The sequence below is a fragment of the Neophocaena asiaeorientalis genome, unplaced genomic scaffold, assembly GCF_003031525.2.
Source record: "Neophocaena asiaeorientalis asiaeorientalis breed wild unplaced genomic scaffold, Neophocaena_asiaeorientalis_V1.1 scaffold104, whole genome shotgun sequence".
NCBI lineage: Eukaryota > Metazoa > Chordata > Mammalia > Artiodactyla > Phocoenidae > Neophocaena > Neophocaena asiaeorientalis.
In genome coordinates, this window is record NW_020175679.1 from 1,804,444 (window position 1) to 1,820,774 (window position 16,331).

A 16,331-nucleotide genomic window follows, 5' to 3' on the forward strand; every position below is an offset into this window, starting at 1 on the left:
CTGGGTAGAAAGCTGACCGAAAGAAACACCAAGGGTCCTATCACAGGTGACGGGAGGCCCAGGGAAGGGGAGGTTAGGACAGAAAAAACTATTGGACAGAATAACGGCCGGAGTTTTCCCAAATCTAACAGCTCAGACATCCAAGAAGCTCAACTCGCCACAAGCAGAAGAAATACGGCAAAAGGCGCGTTACAAAAAATTCTGGAAGCCGCTGGTAAAGAGGTAATCTTAAAAGCAGCCAGAGAAAAAGAAAATATTATCATGGAACAAAGGTAAGAGTGACATGCACGTGGAAACCTGGCTCTGCAGAAAGAATGAGTGTTATTTAAAGAGAGACCGTGAAAACGGTGCAAGCCTTCAGAGAAAACAAAATAAAAACACAGAGGCATGACTAGTTAATAAGCCTACAGATAAATAAAATAGGATAGTTTAAAATAATAATCTCACCCAGACTAAGCAGGAAAGTAAGAAGAAAAAAATAAAGAACAAAGGACAGGCGATACAACTAGAAAAGAAACAGCAAGTGGTAAACTCAAATCCAACCGTACCAGTAATTACATTAAATATAGACTAAAAACTCCTACATGACAGTTGCTGGACCAGATTAAAAAGCAAACAAAAAACCCGGACTATATGCTGTTTAAACACATGTTGAAAGTTTAAAAAAAAAAAACAAAAAACGGAAATACATGTAATGTGCAAACATAACCACAAGACAGCTGATGTAGCAGGATTAATAATATCACAGTAAGTGACCTTTAAGACGAGAAGGATTACGGTGTCAAAGACAAACATTGCAGAGCCGTAAAGGGTTCAGGTCACCCGAGGACACAGTCATCCTAAAGGGGTACATCCCCAGTGACGGTACCTTGAAATATACTAAGCAAACATAGACAGAATGAAAAGAGGCAATAAATAAATCAGCAAACATAGTTGGAGATTTTCACACAATTCTCTCAGTAGTCTATAGAACCACCAGGGAAAGAAGCACAGTTTTGTAGAAAATTTGAAAAACGCTGTTTACCAAATTGACTTCATTGCCATTAAAAATGCACATGAAGCAGTTGGCAAAATAGACTCCATGCTAGGCTCGAGAGTAAATCTCAAAAGATTTAAATCGCACAGTGTATGTTCTCTCATCCAAAGGAAGCCGCCCATATTCCAGGGGCAGAACCGACCTCCGTGGCCCCCCAGCCACACGAGAGTCTGGCAGGGGTCTACCACAGGATTGTCAAGAGCTGCTCGGGCTCTGATTAGTTCTTTTCAACTTAATAAACGTTAATGAGTCCACAATTTTGCTTTTGGTCAAGATGGAAGGGCAGAGGCTGCCATCCTGGAAGGGGATTTCGGGTGGAAACTCAGATGGGTTTTGCCTGAGTCGTGAAGAAGTCGTAACCCCCTCGGCCAAACTCGACTCTGGTCTTGCTACACAAAGCTTAAAAGCAAGACCTGAAAGAATGACCAAACTCTTTGTAAGTAGCTTACCTGCAGCCCAAAGTCCGAGAATATTCAGAGAAATATACAACTACCCAGCATTCAAGGGGTCAAATTCACAATGACTTGCATCCCATCAGAGGTCACCTAGACGCAAAAAAGCAGGAAGGATGATCTACAATCAACGAAAACAGACCCAGAAGTGACTCGGGTGATGGAATTAGTAGATGGAGGCATTGACGATCATTATGTAAAATCCGTGTTCAAAAGCTAGCTGGAAGCTAGTGGAGTTAAGACATGGCAGGTGTCTTTTAAAAGACACAAATCTAAATTCTACAGGTAAGAACTACGATGTTTGTGACGCAAGATACCCCGGTTGGGATTAAGGGTGGCTTTGGCATCACAGAGGAGACAGCAAGTGAACGCAAAGAGCGGTAGTACAAACTACTCAAAACAAAATAGAGAAAAAAGACCAAAATTTGCACTGAGCACCAGTGAGTGTGAGACTTCAAGTCGCCTGATATACATACCACTGGAGTCCCAAGGGCAAACAAAAATATTTGAAGAAATACTTTCCCAAATTCAGTACAGACTGTAAACCCCTGGGTCCAAGGAGCTCGATGAATTCCAAGCACAAGCGCCACGGAGGAAACACACCAGGAGCGCAGTAATGCTTAAAACAAATGCTTAAATGCTTAATGCTTAAAATAGATGATAAAGAGAAGGCCAGCCACCAGAGGAAAAGGACACAACCATGTGCACAGAGCAGATTCTTCATCAGAACGACAGAAGCCAGTGAAGCAACGTCCATAAAATGCGCGAAGAAAAAGAACACGGTCAACCCAGAATTCTTCACTCGGCAAAAATAGCTTTCACAACAGAGAAATAAAAAGGCTTTTTAGACACAAAAGCTAAAAAAATTTGTCACTGGCTGGCAGACCTCACTACACAGTGTGTGAAAGTAAGTCCTTACAGCAGAAGGAAAGTGATTCCATTCTGAAATCTGGACCCACACAGAGGCCTGAGGAGGCTCAGAAGCTGGAATCATGTGGGTACATAGAAACACTTGTTTCTCATCATTTAAATCTCTGTAAAGGGTGATTGAGTATCTAAAGTAAAACTGACAATGCATTCTGGGGTTCATAACACATAGGTGACAATGGCACAGAGGCCAGGAGGGGTGACTAGATGTGGCCCCAGGTCCGTCCTAATGACATGTACATCAGTGTGATGCCACTTGAAGGTGACACGAAAATGACACAGCAAAGAGATACGGCTAAGAGTCCAACAGGGGAAGCAGAACGTGGGACTTGAGAACTCCTCAGTCTGAAGGACAGCAGGAACGGTGCTAAAGGGGGACAGAGGGCACAGTGTAGCAGACGGTAGATTTAACCCAACGGTATCAGCAGTACATTAAATGTAAATGGTCGAACACCCCAATCAGTCAGCAGAAATCGTCAGATTGGACGTAGAAGCAAGAACCAACCACAAGATGCCTGCAAGAAGCACACTTTACCCGGCCACCAATGGGCCAAAAGGAAAAGGACAGTGCCAACTCCATCAAAAGAAGGTAGGGTAAACGTTGATCTCAGAGCCCAAGTGGTCAGCGGGTGTAAGAGAGGTCACTTCACAGTAAGGATTCAGCTCCCAGGAGGCCGTGGCAACCCGAAGAGAGCTTCCACATGAACCACGCAAAGGCAGCAGAACCACAGGGACTATAAGACCAGCCCACATGGCTGTGCCTCAAGGTTTCAACACTTCTCTCCCAATGACCCATAGGACAAGGGTACGAAACTGACTTACACCTTACACCGTGGTAATTTAAAATGGATCTTAATAAGGGTAGAGCCTAAAATTTTAAAACTCTTAGAGGAAAGCTTAGGAAAAAATTTTTGTGATCTTGAGTTAAGTCAAAATTTCTCAGACATGGCACTAAAAGCAGGATTCATTTAAAAATTTGATAAGTTGGGCTTCCTCAAAATTAATAACTTCTGTTCTTCAAAAGACTCTATTAAGAGAATGAAAAGGCAATCCAAGATTGGGAAAGATATTTACAAAGCACCTGATAAAGGACTTGTATCCAGAATATGTAAAGAACCCTCAAAATTCAATAATAATATAACAATATAATATAACAAACAAACAACCCAAACGTGCAGAAGATTTGAACGTCCACTTGACAAGGAGTGATACTGATGGCAACCACACACATGAAGGACTGCTAAAACACTGTCATTAGAGAAACGCCAATTTAAACGGCAATGAGGTACTACTGCACACTTATTAGAATGGCTAAAATTTAAAAGACCAGCCATTCTAAGTGTTGCCAAGGACGTGGAGCAATGGAAACTCTCGCACTGTTCTTGGAAATGTGAAACAGTATCACCACTTTGCAAAACAACTTGACGGTTTTTAAAAACAGTTAAACACACATCAACCAAATGACCCAGCCGTTCCACGACTAAGCGCTTAACTCGAGAGAGATGAAAGCACGTGTCCACACAGAGACTCGTAGCACAAGTGTTCACAGGGGTTTTATTTGTAAGAGTCAAACGTCCATCAGCAGGTGAACGGATGAATAGATTATACGCGCTATCTGTACGATGGAATACCTACTCAGCAACGAAAAGGAATTCACTGATTCGTGTAACAACACAGATTCAGCTCAAACATGCTGAGTGGGAGGAAGAGACCAAGAAACAGTCCTTACTGTAGGTTCCACTTATATAAAATCCTAGGAAGAAAAAAGGAATCGATAGCTGTCGGACGAGCGGTTGCCTGGGTGGGGTGGATAAAGATGGATACGCAGGAGCGCGACGATTGTCTGAGTGTGATGGACATTATCCTCATGGCGCTCGTGTCCCGTGGCCACATAAACGGCCTCCCAAATCGTGCACTTGAGACCCACGCAGTTTATGGTATGTCGATTAAACCCCAATACAGCTGTCTGTAGAGCGAGGACACAAATGGCAAAATAATGACAGAAAATACAGTTAAGTTTTGTGCAGATGGTGGGATTACAAAGTTTCCTTTGTCCTCCAATCTCGTTCTTTTTCGGCATCGTTTTGGCTACTCTGGGTCCATATGCATTTTAGAACCAACTGGTTGAGCTGTTCAAAAGAGCCGGTTAGAATTTTGGTTGGAACTGGGTCGAATCTATAGTCAGTTTGGGAAGAAATTAACATCTTAATGATACTGAGCCTTTAGACCATGGACGTGGTCTTACCACTCCACTTCCTCCAGCCCTTTTAGTTCAGCAGTGTCTAGATGTCAACATTCACGTCTTGCACACGCGCATTTTACGCCTAAACATTTTGTTTCGGATACTGTTGTAAATGAAATTATTTTAAATTTTACTTTATAGTTGTTTCCTGCTGGTATGTAGAAATACAATTGATTTCTGTGTACCCTATGACCTTCTAAATTCACTTGTTAATTCTAGCTTTTGTTTTGTAGATTCATTAAGATTGTCTCCATAGGTGGTTACGTCATCTGCAGATAAAGGTCTTGTCATCAATTTCCCGATTTTCTTTGAACTCTCTCATCACACAGCCAAACACTAGCCAATGTGTAAGCATCACTGAGACCCGTACCTCTGACTGTCTTCTCCTTGGCTAAGGAATAGCCCTGCGCACTGCTCAGGTATCTGCCCACTGGGAAGACTTCCCTGTGTCTTCCGAGCGTGGCTGCAGTGCTGCAGCCTTCCACTCCCCGGTGGGATCCATGTTTCCGCAGTCAGATGGTCGTAAGAAACGCCCGGGAAGCCCAGGTACGGGTTAAGGGGGTGATACCGATGCAACAAGGGGGGCACCTGTTCCTGAAGCCTAGTTGTGTCTGCAGCACCCGCCCGCGCCTGAAAGCGTGTATATTGCCTCCACTTGGTGATAGCAAGTTGCTGTCTGTACCAAACTTTATGGGTTGGCTGGTTGATTTATGCCAGGCAGCTCAGCTTACATGCTAACTCAATTTCTTTGAGTTTCCACTGCAGCTCAGCGGTATACTAACTCAAACGGAGCATAGGATTTTCAGAAGACTGCTTGGTTATTCTCCAAAACTCCAAGCGTTTGCACTGAGTCCCTGCGGGGGCTGCCAGGGGATCCACGCTGCATCTCTATCTTCCAGAATCTTCCACGCCCCACGGGTCCGGCCAGGTCAGTGTTTCTCAGAGTGTGGCCCCAGAACCAGCAGCAGTGGCATCCCCCGAGAAGTTGTTAGGAATGCAGGTCCCCGGGTCCCACCTCAGACCTGCTGACTCAGAGTCTCTGAGGGTGAGACCCAGAATCCTTGCTTTGGGTGCGGGCCAGGGTTTACGCGGGTGACTTGGGAACTGCGCTAGGTCACAGCCCCCTCTTGCCGGTGCCGCCTGCTCTGGGCTCCCCTCAAAACGAACCCTATGAATAACCTGGGAAGCAGGCCCGCCCACTGGCCTCCTCCTCCGTCTCTGCAGCTGCCCCTGCGGGCTTGGCCGGGCTTCCCACCGCAGACCCTGAGCTGGCCTGACGGAAGCCCTTTGGGAAGCGCAGTCCTAGGCTCCAGCCTCGGCACGTGGGGAGCTTGGGGTGCAGGGTCCAAGCATCTATCCGGACAGATGGCCACAGCAGCACGGAGTGCCCGGGGGCGCTCCCAGGCTGCTGGCGGCTTTTCTTTCCGTCTGCTCGCTGCCCTTCGTCCCTCGGTGAGGAGAAGCCAGGCCAGGGTGGCCAGGACCCTCTGAGCGCAGGAGGCCGCTGAGCACAGAGCCCGGCGCTGCCCTGAGGGTCACTGCCGGAAGCGATCATTATCTCGGTCCCTTTCGCACCGCGTGAGGGTGGTCAGCAAGCAGAGGGGAGAACGGAGGCTGGGCCACCTCACGAACGTCGTGTGACCTGTGAACTTGGGGTGAGGCCTTGTCCGGCTGCCTGGAGCCCTGGCACCCTGGTCTGGTGTCGATGCCCGCAGCAGCGTAGGGTCAGAAAGGGCGAGGGAGCTGTAGCAGAGGTGCTCCCATGGGCTCCGAGCCCAGCGCCCAGTGAGGGTCCAAGCACCACGGTTCTGCTTGGCCCCTTACGTCTAAAGCAAAGCCAGAGGGAACGAGGCCTGAACTGAGCCCCAAGTGCCCTGCCAGTGCCCTGAGCAGGGCATCCTCCCTCACCCTCTGTTGGCACCGCCCCCGAGAGTCCCTTCTTGCCTGAAGCCAGCTCTCCTGCAGCGCACTCCTCCCCCTCCAAGACTTTGCGCGTCCAGGTTAAACTAGCCTGAGCCGCTGGGACCACGCGTCGGGAGGCTCTGACACGTTCTAGGCTGCTCCCCTCGAGAACGGCCCTCTTAAGGTTCTTCTTTGTTGTGGGTTGAACTGTGCCCCCAGATTCAGATGTTGAAATTCTAAGCCCCAGGACCCCAGAATGTGGCCTTAATTGGAGCTGAGGTCTTTGCGGAGGTAATCAAGCTGAAATGGAGCGTTAGGTCCGGCCCCGATCCAACACGACACAGACACACACACAGACACACACACGCACGACACAGACACACACACACGCACACGACACAGACACACACACGCACACACGCACACACACACAGAGAACACCACGTGAGCAGGAAGGTGGAGATGGGGCAATGCTTCTACAAGCCAACGACGCCAAGGATGCCAGCAAACCCCCAGAAGCTGGAGGGGGGCCTAGAACAGACTCCCCCTCAGTCCTCGAAAGGAGGCAGCCCTGCCAACGCCTTGATCTCAGACTTCTGGCTCCAGAACAGACAGAGGGTGCTATTCTGTCGTTTAAGCCACCCCATCAGTTATGGCAATCACTCTTGAAACCTAGCCGGGGACCGACCCCATCACCAGTGTGGTGACACCTGAGCTCTCCAGCTCTTCCTAACAGAGCTTCGGGGTGGCGGCCCTCCAGCCAGACGTGCATCTGGGGATGAAGAAGCACCTCCCCTCTGCTGTTGGACTGCTGTGCTCACCGGGCACCGCTACCCCGGCCTCACCTGCAGGTGGCTTTCTGAAGCGTGGGTAGAATTCTGCGTTTATCCACCATGGCTGCAGCCTCTCGGGAACCTCGAAGGCCTTGACATCAGCACGTGGCCTTTGTCATCCCGTGGATGGGCCACCTGTCGGGGGAGCACCCACGCTGCCTTCCAAGTCAGGGTGAAGCGGGCTGCTCGAGACAGGACACAGGGCAACGTCCAGCAGCGACCTCCTCAGTTGGCGGCACCCAGATGGGTGTCCCCAGTGGGGCAGAGCCGCTCTGGGGTCAGCAGCGGGCAGCCAGAGCCCCGGGTTCTCCCCTGGGCCCCCCCACGGGCTCTGCGGCTGCAACGGGTCCACAGCAGACAGCGAGCGACTGCCCTGAGGGTCGGCAGGACGATACTCTGAGATACTTCGTCCATCCAGGGCTCTGAGCCAACAGCAGCCACGCCAATAATAAACCTTGGGCAAAGTTCCAAGCATGCGAAGGCCAGGCGTTTAATCAGCTCTAACCCCACAGGTTCCACCTGCACAGGAGCCGACAGGGAGGACCCTGCCGGGGACGATGGAGGTGCCGACAGGGAGGGCCCTGCCGGGGACGATGGAGGTGCCGACAGGGAGGGCCCTGTCGGGGACGATGGAGGAGCACAGGAGCCGGGCAGCTGCCTGCTCTGTCTTCTGCGGCCAGGCTGCAGGCCCAGCTCCCACGTCATTCTGCTCCAGAGCACCCGGGCTCTTCATCCTGAGTCATCGTTAGAAGAGAGGGTTGGGTGGGGAGGGGGGGGTGCTCCTGGACGCACGCAGGACTCTTCTCCTCGGTGCAGGTTCTCTGTTGGGCTTGAGCCACAGCTGCTCCCACCTCCCCGGCCCCGGCAGGGTTTGCTCTGCTTCCCAGGTGTGTCCATCTAGTATGTGTGCTTTTCTTTTTTTTTGTGGTACGCGGGCCTCTCACTGTTGTGGCCTCTCCCGTTGCGAGCACAGGCTCCGGACGCGCAGGCTCAGCGGCCATGGCTCACGGGCCCAGCCGCTCCGCAGCATGTGGGATCTTCCCGGATTGGGACACGAACCCGCGTCCCCTGCATCGGCAGGCGGACCCTCAACCACTGCGCCACCAGGGAAGCCCTAGTATGTGTGCTTTTAACATACACATCTGAGCTCACTGGCTCTGCTCTGTGTTCCTGTGACCCTGTCCATGAGGCCCAAACCTAGGACCACTCCTCTTGCTTGAAACACATTGTGGAGCATCTGTGGGGAGAGCCCGCCTGCTGTGATGGCCACTGGTCACAGATTCAAGGTGGCACATCACCATCTTCTGAAATCCCTGCCCCCTCCCCGGGTGTACGGAATGAATTGCGTCCCCAGAATTCATGTTGAAACCCTAACCCCCGTGCGATGGTCCTAGGAGTCGGGCCTCTGGGAGGTGGTCAGGTCACAGGGGCTGAGCCCTCATGGGTGGCACCAGTGCTCTTATAAAGGTGGTTCCAGAGCACTTCTGCCGTGTGAGGACTTGATTTCCAGCCAATACTTCCATGTTCGCAAGCTGCCCCGCCTGTGGCGTTTTTGTTAGCATGGCCAGCGGAAGCCGGGACCCTGAGTCGTGGGTTCTTCCATGGATCCCAGTCCTGCCTGGAAGAGCAGCCCCTGCCGGTGCTTCCCCGGTACCAGGTACCAGCCCTGTCCTGGGCACCAGCCCCTGGTGGGGAGGCTGCCGGAGGGGCAGTGAGATGAGCCAGGGTGCTCTGCGGGCCCCTGGCACAGGGACACTGCTTCTGTGGCACCGCCCAGGAGGGACATACGGCCCAGACAGAGTGGAGAGCAGCTGGCGTGGACGCCCCTCTGCAGCCAGCGCAGGGCAGGAAAATCAAAGCTTACACGGAGTGGGGAGGGGTAGGTTACGGCCCGGGCTTGGGTCACCAGGGCCTCCACCATGTGCAGAGCCAGGGTGCCACCTACCTCGATGCTGTCCTGCACCTGTGGGTCCTGGGCCTGCTTGGTGGTCTGGGGACTCCATTCCTCCGCATCATGAATGTGCAGTCTTGCTGGGGGTCATCTCAGCAATGATTCCGAATCAGTCCGTCCTGAGCCAGTATCGACAGCTGTGGCTTTCCGGGCTGTCCCTGGAAATCGTGTTCCGATGCGAGTGTGATTCGAGCCCCTTGGTTCCAGTCGATTCGCGCTCCATGTGGGCAAAGCGCGACGACGCTTCGCTCCTTGCTTGACGCGCGCGGACACTGGGTCCTGCGAGGTGTCGGCTCTCGGGCCACAGAAGGACCCGCGTCCCCGCAGCCCGGATCCGGGCGAGGTACCTCGCGGCCGGGGCGCAAGACCGGAGGAGAGAAGGCAGAGACCCGGGCGGGGTCTCCGCGGCCTGCCTAGGGACGCCCACAGGACCCCAAACGCCAGACGCAGGATCCCTGCCCCCAGGCCGGCCCAACTCGAGTGGGGCCGGCTGGTGGAGGAGATGCCCCCAGGGCGCCAGACCTCGGGATGGGCGGCCGCGGCGGGAGGAACGGACGGAACCGACGTCTGGGGAGAGGGGTCGGTGCAGCATCGGGAAGGCGGCCCCTGCGGCAGCGGCGGGAAGAGGGAGAGTGGGCAGGAGAGGGGGAGGGAGGCAAGACCCGGCTCGGCCCCGCGGGATCCCGCGCTGTGCCCCGCGCGCCCGCCGCCCAGCTTCCTCCCCGGGCGGAGCGGCGGGTGGGCCAGGGGAGACCCCGCCCCAGGCAGATGCGCGGGGCAGCCCCGGGGGGCGCAAGCTCGAGTGGGAAGGAGACGGAAAACCGCCCGTCTCGGTCCTGCGAGGCCTGGGACCCAGAGGGGACCCTGCTGCCACTCGCCCCAGGTTCCGGGACGCGCGAGGCCTCGGGCAGAGCGCGCGGCTGGCCGCTGACTGGCGCCGGCGGTCGGGTCCCGGGGGGCGGGGCTCGGGGGCGCGTCCGGGCTCGTCCTCCGCCCACCCGGGGCGGCACGGAGGCGGAGCCAGGGCGGGTGAGCGCCCCCGGTGGCCGGCGGGGCGGGTCCCGGCGACAAGATAAGAGCCCGGAGCGCAGCGGAACCCGAGCTGGAGCTTCCGTGGACGCTCGGTGTCAGGACCCCAGCAGAGCCGAGGCTGGGGCGCACAGGTGAGGCCGGGCCGCCCTCTGGCCCGCTCCCCGCACAGGTGCCCCTGCGCATCCTCCGGGCGCTCCGCTCCCGCCTCTGAACCCGAAGGCTGCGCCCGGGGGGCGCCGGGCCGGGGCGAGCACCGTCGGGTTGCGCCGTGTCCCGCAGGCTGCGGCGTCTCCAAAAGTCGCCAACAGTTGGGGTGCACAGCGCCGCGACAGTGCCGTTGGCGATCTTAAGGTGAGGTGGCCGAGAGGTGCGAGCCCCGGAGCGGGCACGGGGCTGATGTGCGCCCCCGTGGCCCCTGGCCCCATCCCGCCCCAGGCTCGGAGAGACGGGGCAGGGGGCGGAAAAAAAAACGGCTGTCCCCGCCTTCCCTGAGGCGCTGACCCCTCCCTGCTGAACCAGACCTGCCCAGGGTTGGGGGCACCTGGGCAAGCGGCCTCCAGAGCCAATAGGGGTGATTTTCTCAGCCATCGCTTCTTCTCACAGGGCTTAGTCTTTGACTTTTAAGGTGGGGCAGGGGTGCAGGGTTGTGGGGTGCTGAGCGTCCAGGCTGTAGGGTCGGACTGCAGCTCTGTTTCTGTTCTCGGTGAAGAATCACACTTTCTAAGCACCACATTCGCTTTCTGTACCCAAACCTGGCCTCTGAGGCCGGGGCTTTCAGGGGTGGGGTGAGCTCCCCCCAAACGCAGAGCCGGGGTCTCCCTGGCAGGTGGTCCCCGATGCGCCTGCGAGAGCCGCTGTCAGAGCAAACCGGCCGGGATCTGGAGCCTGCGCAAGCCCAGCCCTCTCCGCTGGACCCCACTGCAGGCCCGTCCCTCCCGCTTCTCCCCACCCCCAAGTCCCTTCTGTCCCTTTTCATTCATCTCAGGAATGTGCTGTTGTGTTTGTCACAGAGACGTGGTGCATACAATGACGTGTTGTGGGTTTCTGTTCAAACTGGGATGCAGAGGAAAATAACCCCTTTACCGCTACCATCCTGCTACCTGCTGCTTCAGAGTGAGTGTGTGTGTGTGTGTGTGTGTACACGTGCAAGCGTCTGCAGCTGAAACATCCAAATGCCAGAAGGAGTCATAGCTGAAGCTGCCCTGGGCCTCGAGGGCCCACCTTGCTCTCGGCCGCGTAATTTCTGTGTTACACGCTATGTGTGATTCCTTCCGTTCTCCTTGATTATATTACCCAGAGTTTCAAGAAGGTAACCTGGAGATGATTTCCCTGGTAAAGCTACTACGTGCAGGAGCTAGTCCTGTAAACCCCCAGGAAAATCCTTGAACTGGAAGGATTTACCTGACCGGAAGCTCTTGTCCCTGCCCAGCCCTTCCAGGTGTGGCCACAGGTGGACGTGGAATGTGCGGCCATTCCTTGACGGAAACTCTTGTGATCGTTCCTTTGAAACTTTGAATTCCTGTGGCTGACTCTGGTTTTAGAATTTCGCTTTTGACTTTGGTCTCTGAGTATAAAGAATGTATGTACACTGTTGTGAAGACTTACTATTGAAAACTATTTGAAGATTGTCGAGGTGGGGTGGGGATACAGGGTTGCGGGGTGCTGAGCGTCCAGGCTGTAGGGATGCTGCCAATTACTCCCCGGCCATGTGGGGAGTGCGGAGGTAGCATCTTGCATTATTACTAAATTAGAGAGGACGCAGCCTTGCACTTTGATGGGAATGGAGAGGGGTGCGTGGGAAGGGGGGAGTGGAGCAGAGTCTGTCCTGAGGTCTCCACGGCCTGTCTCCCAGCCCCACGAGGAGGGTAGCTCATCTCCTACTGTCCTCAACCCTGGCTGTGTCCTCTTGGGTGCGTTTGTTCTGCCCCCCAAAAATGGCTGGAAATGCCTCAGATCTGTGCTCAGGCCACCGGGTGCATCGTGATCCGGCTACTAAATCAGTGTATCCCTGTGTGTTTCTCTTTCACGCTGGCTGTAGACCAAGAGGGAGGAAGCTCTGAGTCCAGGAGGCCATGAGTAACAGCAGGTGCTCTGTGGCACTGATGTCTTCTGTGGTGGCCGCAGCTAAGGAGGCCAATGCCACCGGCCCGAAGGCGGTGGAACTCGTCCTGGTCAAGGAACAAAATGGGGTGCAGCTCACGAACTCCACCCTCCTCAACCCCCCGCAGAGCCCCGCGCAGGCCCAGGATCGGGAGACCTGGAGTAAGAAGGCCGACTTCCTCCTCTCGGTGATTGGCTTCGCTGTGGACCTGGCCAATGTCTGGCGGTTCCCTTACCTGTGCTACAAAAATGGCGGGGGTGAGTGCGTCCCCCCTTCCCCGCGCCCTCCTGCCAGCCAGGGCCACACGGCTGGCATCTGGAGGAATGCGGCATAGGTGGGGCACAGTTTCCCCAGATGAATGTCCTGGAGCCGATGCTGAGGCCGGGAAAGCAGGGTCCCCGAGCGAGTGGTCAGAGGCACCATGGCTCTGCTTTCTGTTTCCAAAGGTGACTTTCACTTTGGAAAAGAAAATTCTGCAAGGCCCAGAGAATGGTATCTTTGGCTGATTTAACCCGTGTTTACGAAGCATGCAGAGGCCCTTGGCAGTTGACAGCACCAAAGATGCCCTGGGAGTGTGCCCGTCCCCCTCCCCCTGCACAGCCGGTCCCAGAACTCCCGTGTGTGGGCTTGAGGCAGAAAACTAAGAGATGGGCCAGGGTCACCACAAAAATTCGAGCTGAGAAGCAGTTGGGTTGGTGCCTGTTTCCCGTGAGTCCCCCGACTCTGCTAGCCCCTGTCGGGGGTCACTCCATGCCACACACCTGGGGCTTCGGGAGGGCCTTCCAGGGTGCCTGGGAGTGGGTCAGCGTTTTGGCACCCCACTGGAGACCTAAGCAGGTACAGAAGTTGCCCCAAGACAGGCATCACTCTGGGGTCTCCCTGTCTCCCCCGCCCCCCCCGGAAGAGAGCCGAGACAAAGCCCCCTTATCTGAGGTGGAGCCAGAGGGCTTAAGGAGGCTGAGCCTGCGGGGCCTGAGCTTTGTGCCCCGAGCGAGGCTGCAGCCCCGACGGAGGCAGGTTCCACATGCCAGGGGCCAGGCAGGGTCACATCCCGAGGATTCACGGCTCAAGAAGGGGGGAGGGGGACACAGGGCAGGCCCTGCCGCGCAGGTGGGGAAGGGACGGCACCCAGGAGCAAAGCCACAACGTGGGCTGACCCATGACTTGGGGAGGGAGCTGACCGGAGTCTTGGACAGCGGGGGCCAGGCATGGAGGCAGGAAGCTCACCGCCCCTGCCTGCAGGGAGCTTTTAGGGAGAAACAGGGACAGGAGACGGATGACAAGGGTCGTGCCCAGGACACACGTGGTCGGCTGGGACGGCCGAGCCCTCGCCCCAATGACAACAGGCCAGCCCGTCCTCGGCCGCAGGCTGAACACGCTGTCGTGTCCCCCAGGTGCCTTCCTGGTCCCCTACCTGCTCTTCATGGTCATTGCCGGTATGCCGCTTTTCTACATGGAGCTGGCCCTCGGGCAGTTCAACAGGGAGGGGGCTGCCGGCGTCTGGAAGATCTGCCCTATCCTGAAAGGTAACGGCGGGGACGCCCCCTTGCACCCGGCGCGGTGTGGACCAGGGCAAGCCTGGAGCAATTCTGAAGCAAGTCAACCCCAGCTGTGTGCGTTCAGTCCTGCTTTGCTGGGTGTCTAGGCACGTGGACACATCCTTTTAATTTTGGTCCTACTTGAAAGTTCCATAATGACTAAGGACTTGAGTGTGTCTCCTTGTTCCCAGGTGAGGCCAGCCTGCAATGGATGAGCAGTGTTTTGTCAAAGTGCTAAAATAGTAGAAAAGATAAAAAATACTCCTAGCTCTAGATCTATCATCTATAATCTGTCATTCATCTATCTATCCATCTGTATTAGTTTGCTAGGGCTGCCTTACAAAGTACCACAAACTGAGTGGCTTAAATAATAGATGTTTGTTGTCTCAAAGTTCTGAAGTCCAAACTCAAGGCGCTGGTGAGGTTGATTCCTTCTGAGGGATGGAAGGGGGGGCGTTGCTCCAGGCCTCACCCCTTGGGTTGTGGGCGGCTGTCTTCTCCCTGGGTCTTCACATCCTCCCTGCATGTGTGTCTCTCCATCCAAACTTCCCTTTTTACGGAGACATCAGTCACACTGAACTAGGGCCCACCTCTGTAAAGACCCTGCCTCCAAATAAGGTCACATTCTGAAATACTGGGGGAAAACTTCAACAAATGAATTTTGGAGGCCATGATCCAACCCATAGCATGATCTATCTACCATCTGTGGGGGAGTTCTTCCTTCTTGATGGCCTGCCGGGTGAACCCTAAGGCACGAGCCCCTTTCTCCTAGGCTAGATGATGCACAGCTCACCCAGCAAAGGAGCTGCAGGGAACCCCTGGCCCAGCTCACCCCACACGCCTCTGCAGGGCGGGGCAGCAGCTCTGGGTTCAGGTGCCAGTGCCAGGCGTCCCCTTAGCAGGATTTGCTCACAGCAGTCAAAGCTTAAGTAAGTCACTGGAACGGCCTCTGGTGCGCTCGGGGTTCCCGAGGGCGGAAGCGCAGGAAGCTGAGACTGCGGGCGCCTCTTCAGAGCCGGGCAGATCCAGGGCACGGCCGGTGTCTGCGGGCAGGGCCGATACCGTCTGGGGCGGCGAGTCCACCCTGACACTTCAGGACGCGTGAGTTCATCCTGTCCTCCGGGCCTGCCGGGCGGCCAGCATCTCCCGCGATGGGCTGCGCCGCTGTCGGTAGTTACACAGCACGAAGGTGCCGGGTCGGACGTGAGGCGGGTCCGCCGTCAAGTGACCTTCCTGGGGACGCCAGGGAAGGACGCCGGCTGTGCGACCCGTTTACTTCGGCCTCTTTCCCGAGAAAAAGGACGCTGACCCCAGGGCTGCAGGCCCGGAGACAGAAGCACATTTCCAGCTGTGTGTCCTACCAGAAGAAGAACTTTCTCCAACAAAACTGCCAAAGTGAATCTCTACGCTGCAGTTTGTAGAACGTCAATAAGCGGTCTCCAGGGGTCTCGAAGGACTAGTTAAGCCTGAAGAATTTGGTTACTGCAGAACATCCGACTGGAACAGTGAGAGTGTCAGCCCCTCCACGGGGAAGTTACGCGTGCAGCTGCGGGGCAGTCAGCACGGCCTGGCCTCGGAGCCTGGAGACCCGGGCAGACGCCAGCTGGCTCCAAGCTCTACTCCACGTCACGGCCCATCCACGCTCCTGCCTCCCAGGTCTGGAAGCTCATCCTCCTGGAGGGCTGTGCGGGGCCAGTGAGGCCACACGGAGAAGCACCCCGCAGCGCCCGCGGGCAGGAGCTCAGCCGGAGCCTGTAACTGGAGATTTGGGGAAATCGCACATCACAGAAAGTCAGCCGTCGAGCCTTGGAATCTTTGTGTCATCAGCACAGGGCTGTTTGTTGCAGATCAGAGAATCAACGCAAGAAATTCTGTGTGTGGAGAGGAGACACCTCGGATGGCTTGATACTAACGAAGCTACGGTCCCTAGCAGGTGATCACCTGCTCATTCAGGCTAAGTTTCTCCACAGGATGCCCATTGGACGGGAGGTCGGCATCGCTCCTTGAGTGAGGTGAGGCAAACCTTGCTGTCCGGGATACCCTGATACACATGTCTTCCTTTCCTTCCTTGTCTTAAAAAAAAGTTTAACTAATAAAATTGCACATACTTTCATGTGTCATTAAATAGGGGGAACACACGATAAATGAAGACATCAGTTAAAATGCTCCAAACGGCCATCACGGGGCTGCAGGTCCTCCAATGGGCGATTGGTGCATCCGGGCCCTGCGGAAGGGAACCCAGCTCTCCGGGGAGCCCTCTTCCCCCTCTTTCCCTTCTCTGGACCCCGGGAGCCTTTCCACGGGCCTGACAGCACTG

The 16,331-nt window shown here is 55.3% G+C and overlaps 1 protein-coding gene across 4 annotated transcripts in view; it reads left to right on the forward strand.

The window, feature by feature from the left end:
- Nucleotides 1-10,424: 10,424 nt before the first annotated feature.
- The window catches only part of SLC6A3 (solute carrier family 6 member 3), a 35,262-nt gene continuing 29,355 nt past the window's right edge, over nucleotides 10,425-16,331 (forward strand). For 2 of the 4 annotated variants that reach the window (XR_003001355.1, XM_024731967.1), the window contains exons 1-3: nucleotides 10,425-10,506; nucleotides 12,414-12,733; nucleotides 13,871-14,002. Coding sequence is in view for 2 of the 4 variants with exons in the window: in XM_024731967.1 (XP_024587735.1) it covers nucleotides 12,448-12,733; nucleotides 13,871-14,002 (418 nt within the window). In the remaining 2 variants the exon portion in view is untranslated. Of the gene's footprint in view, nucleotides 10,507-10,648; nucleotides 10,727-12,413; nucleotides 12,734-13,870; nucleotides 14,003-16,331 lie in introns of those variants that run through there. The other 2 variants (XR_003001356.1, XM_024731966.1) reach the window with 2 other exon arrangements.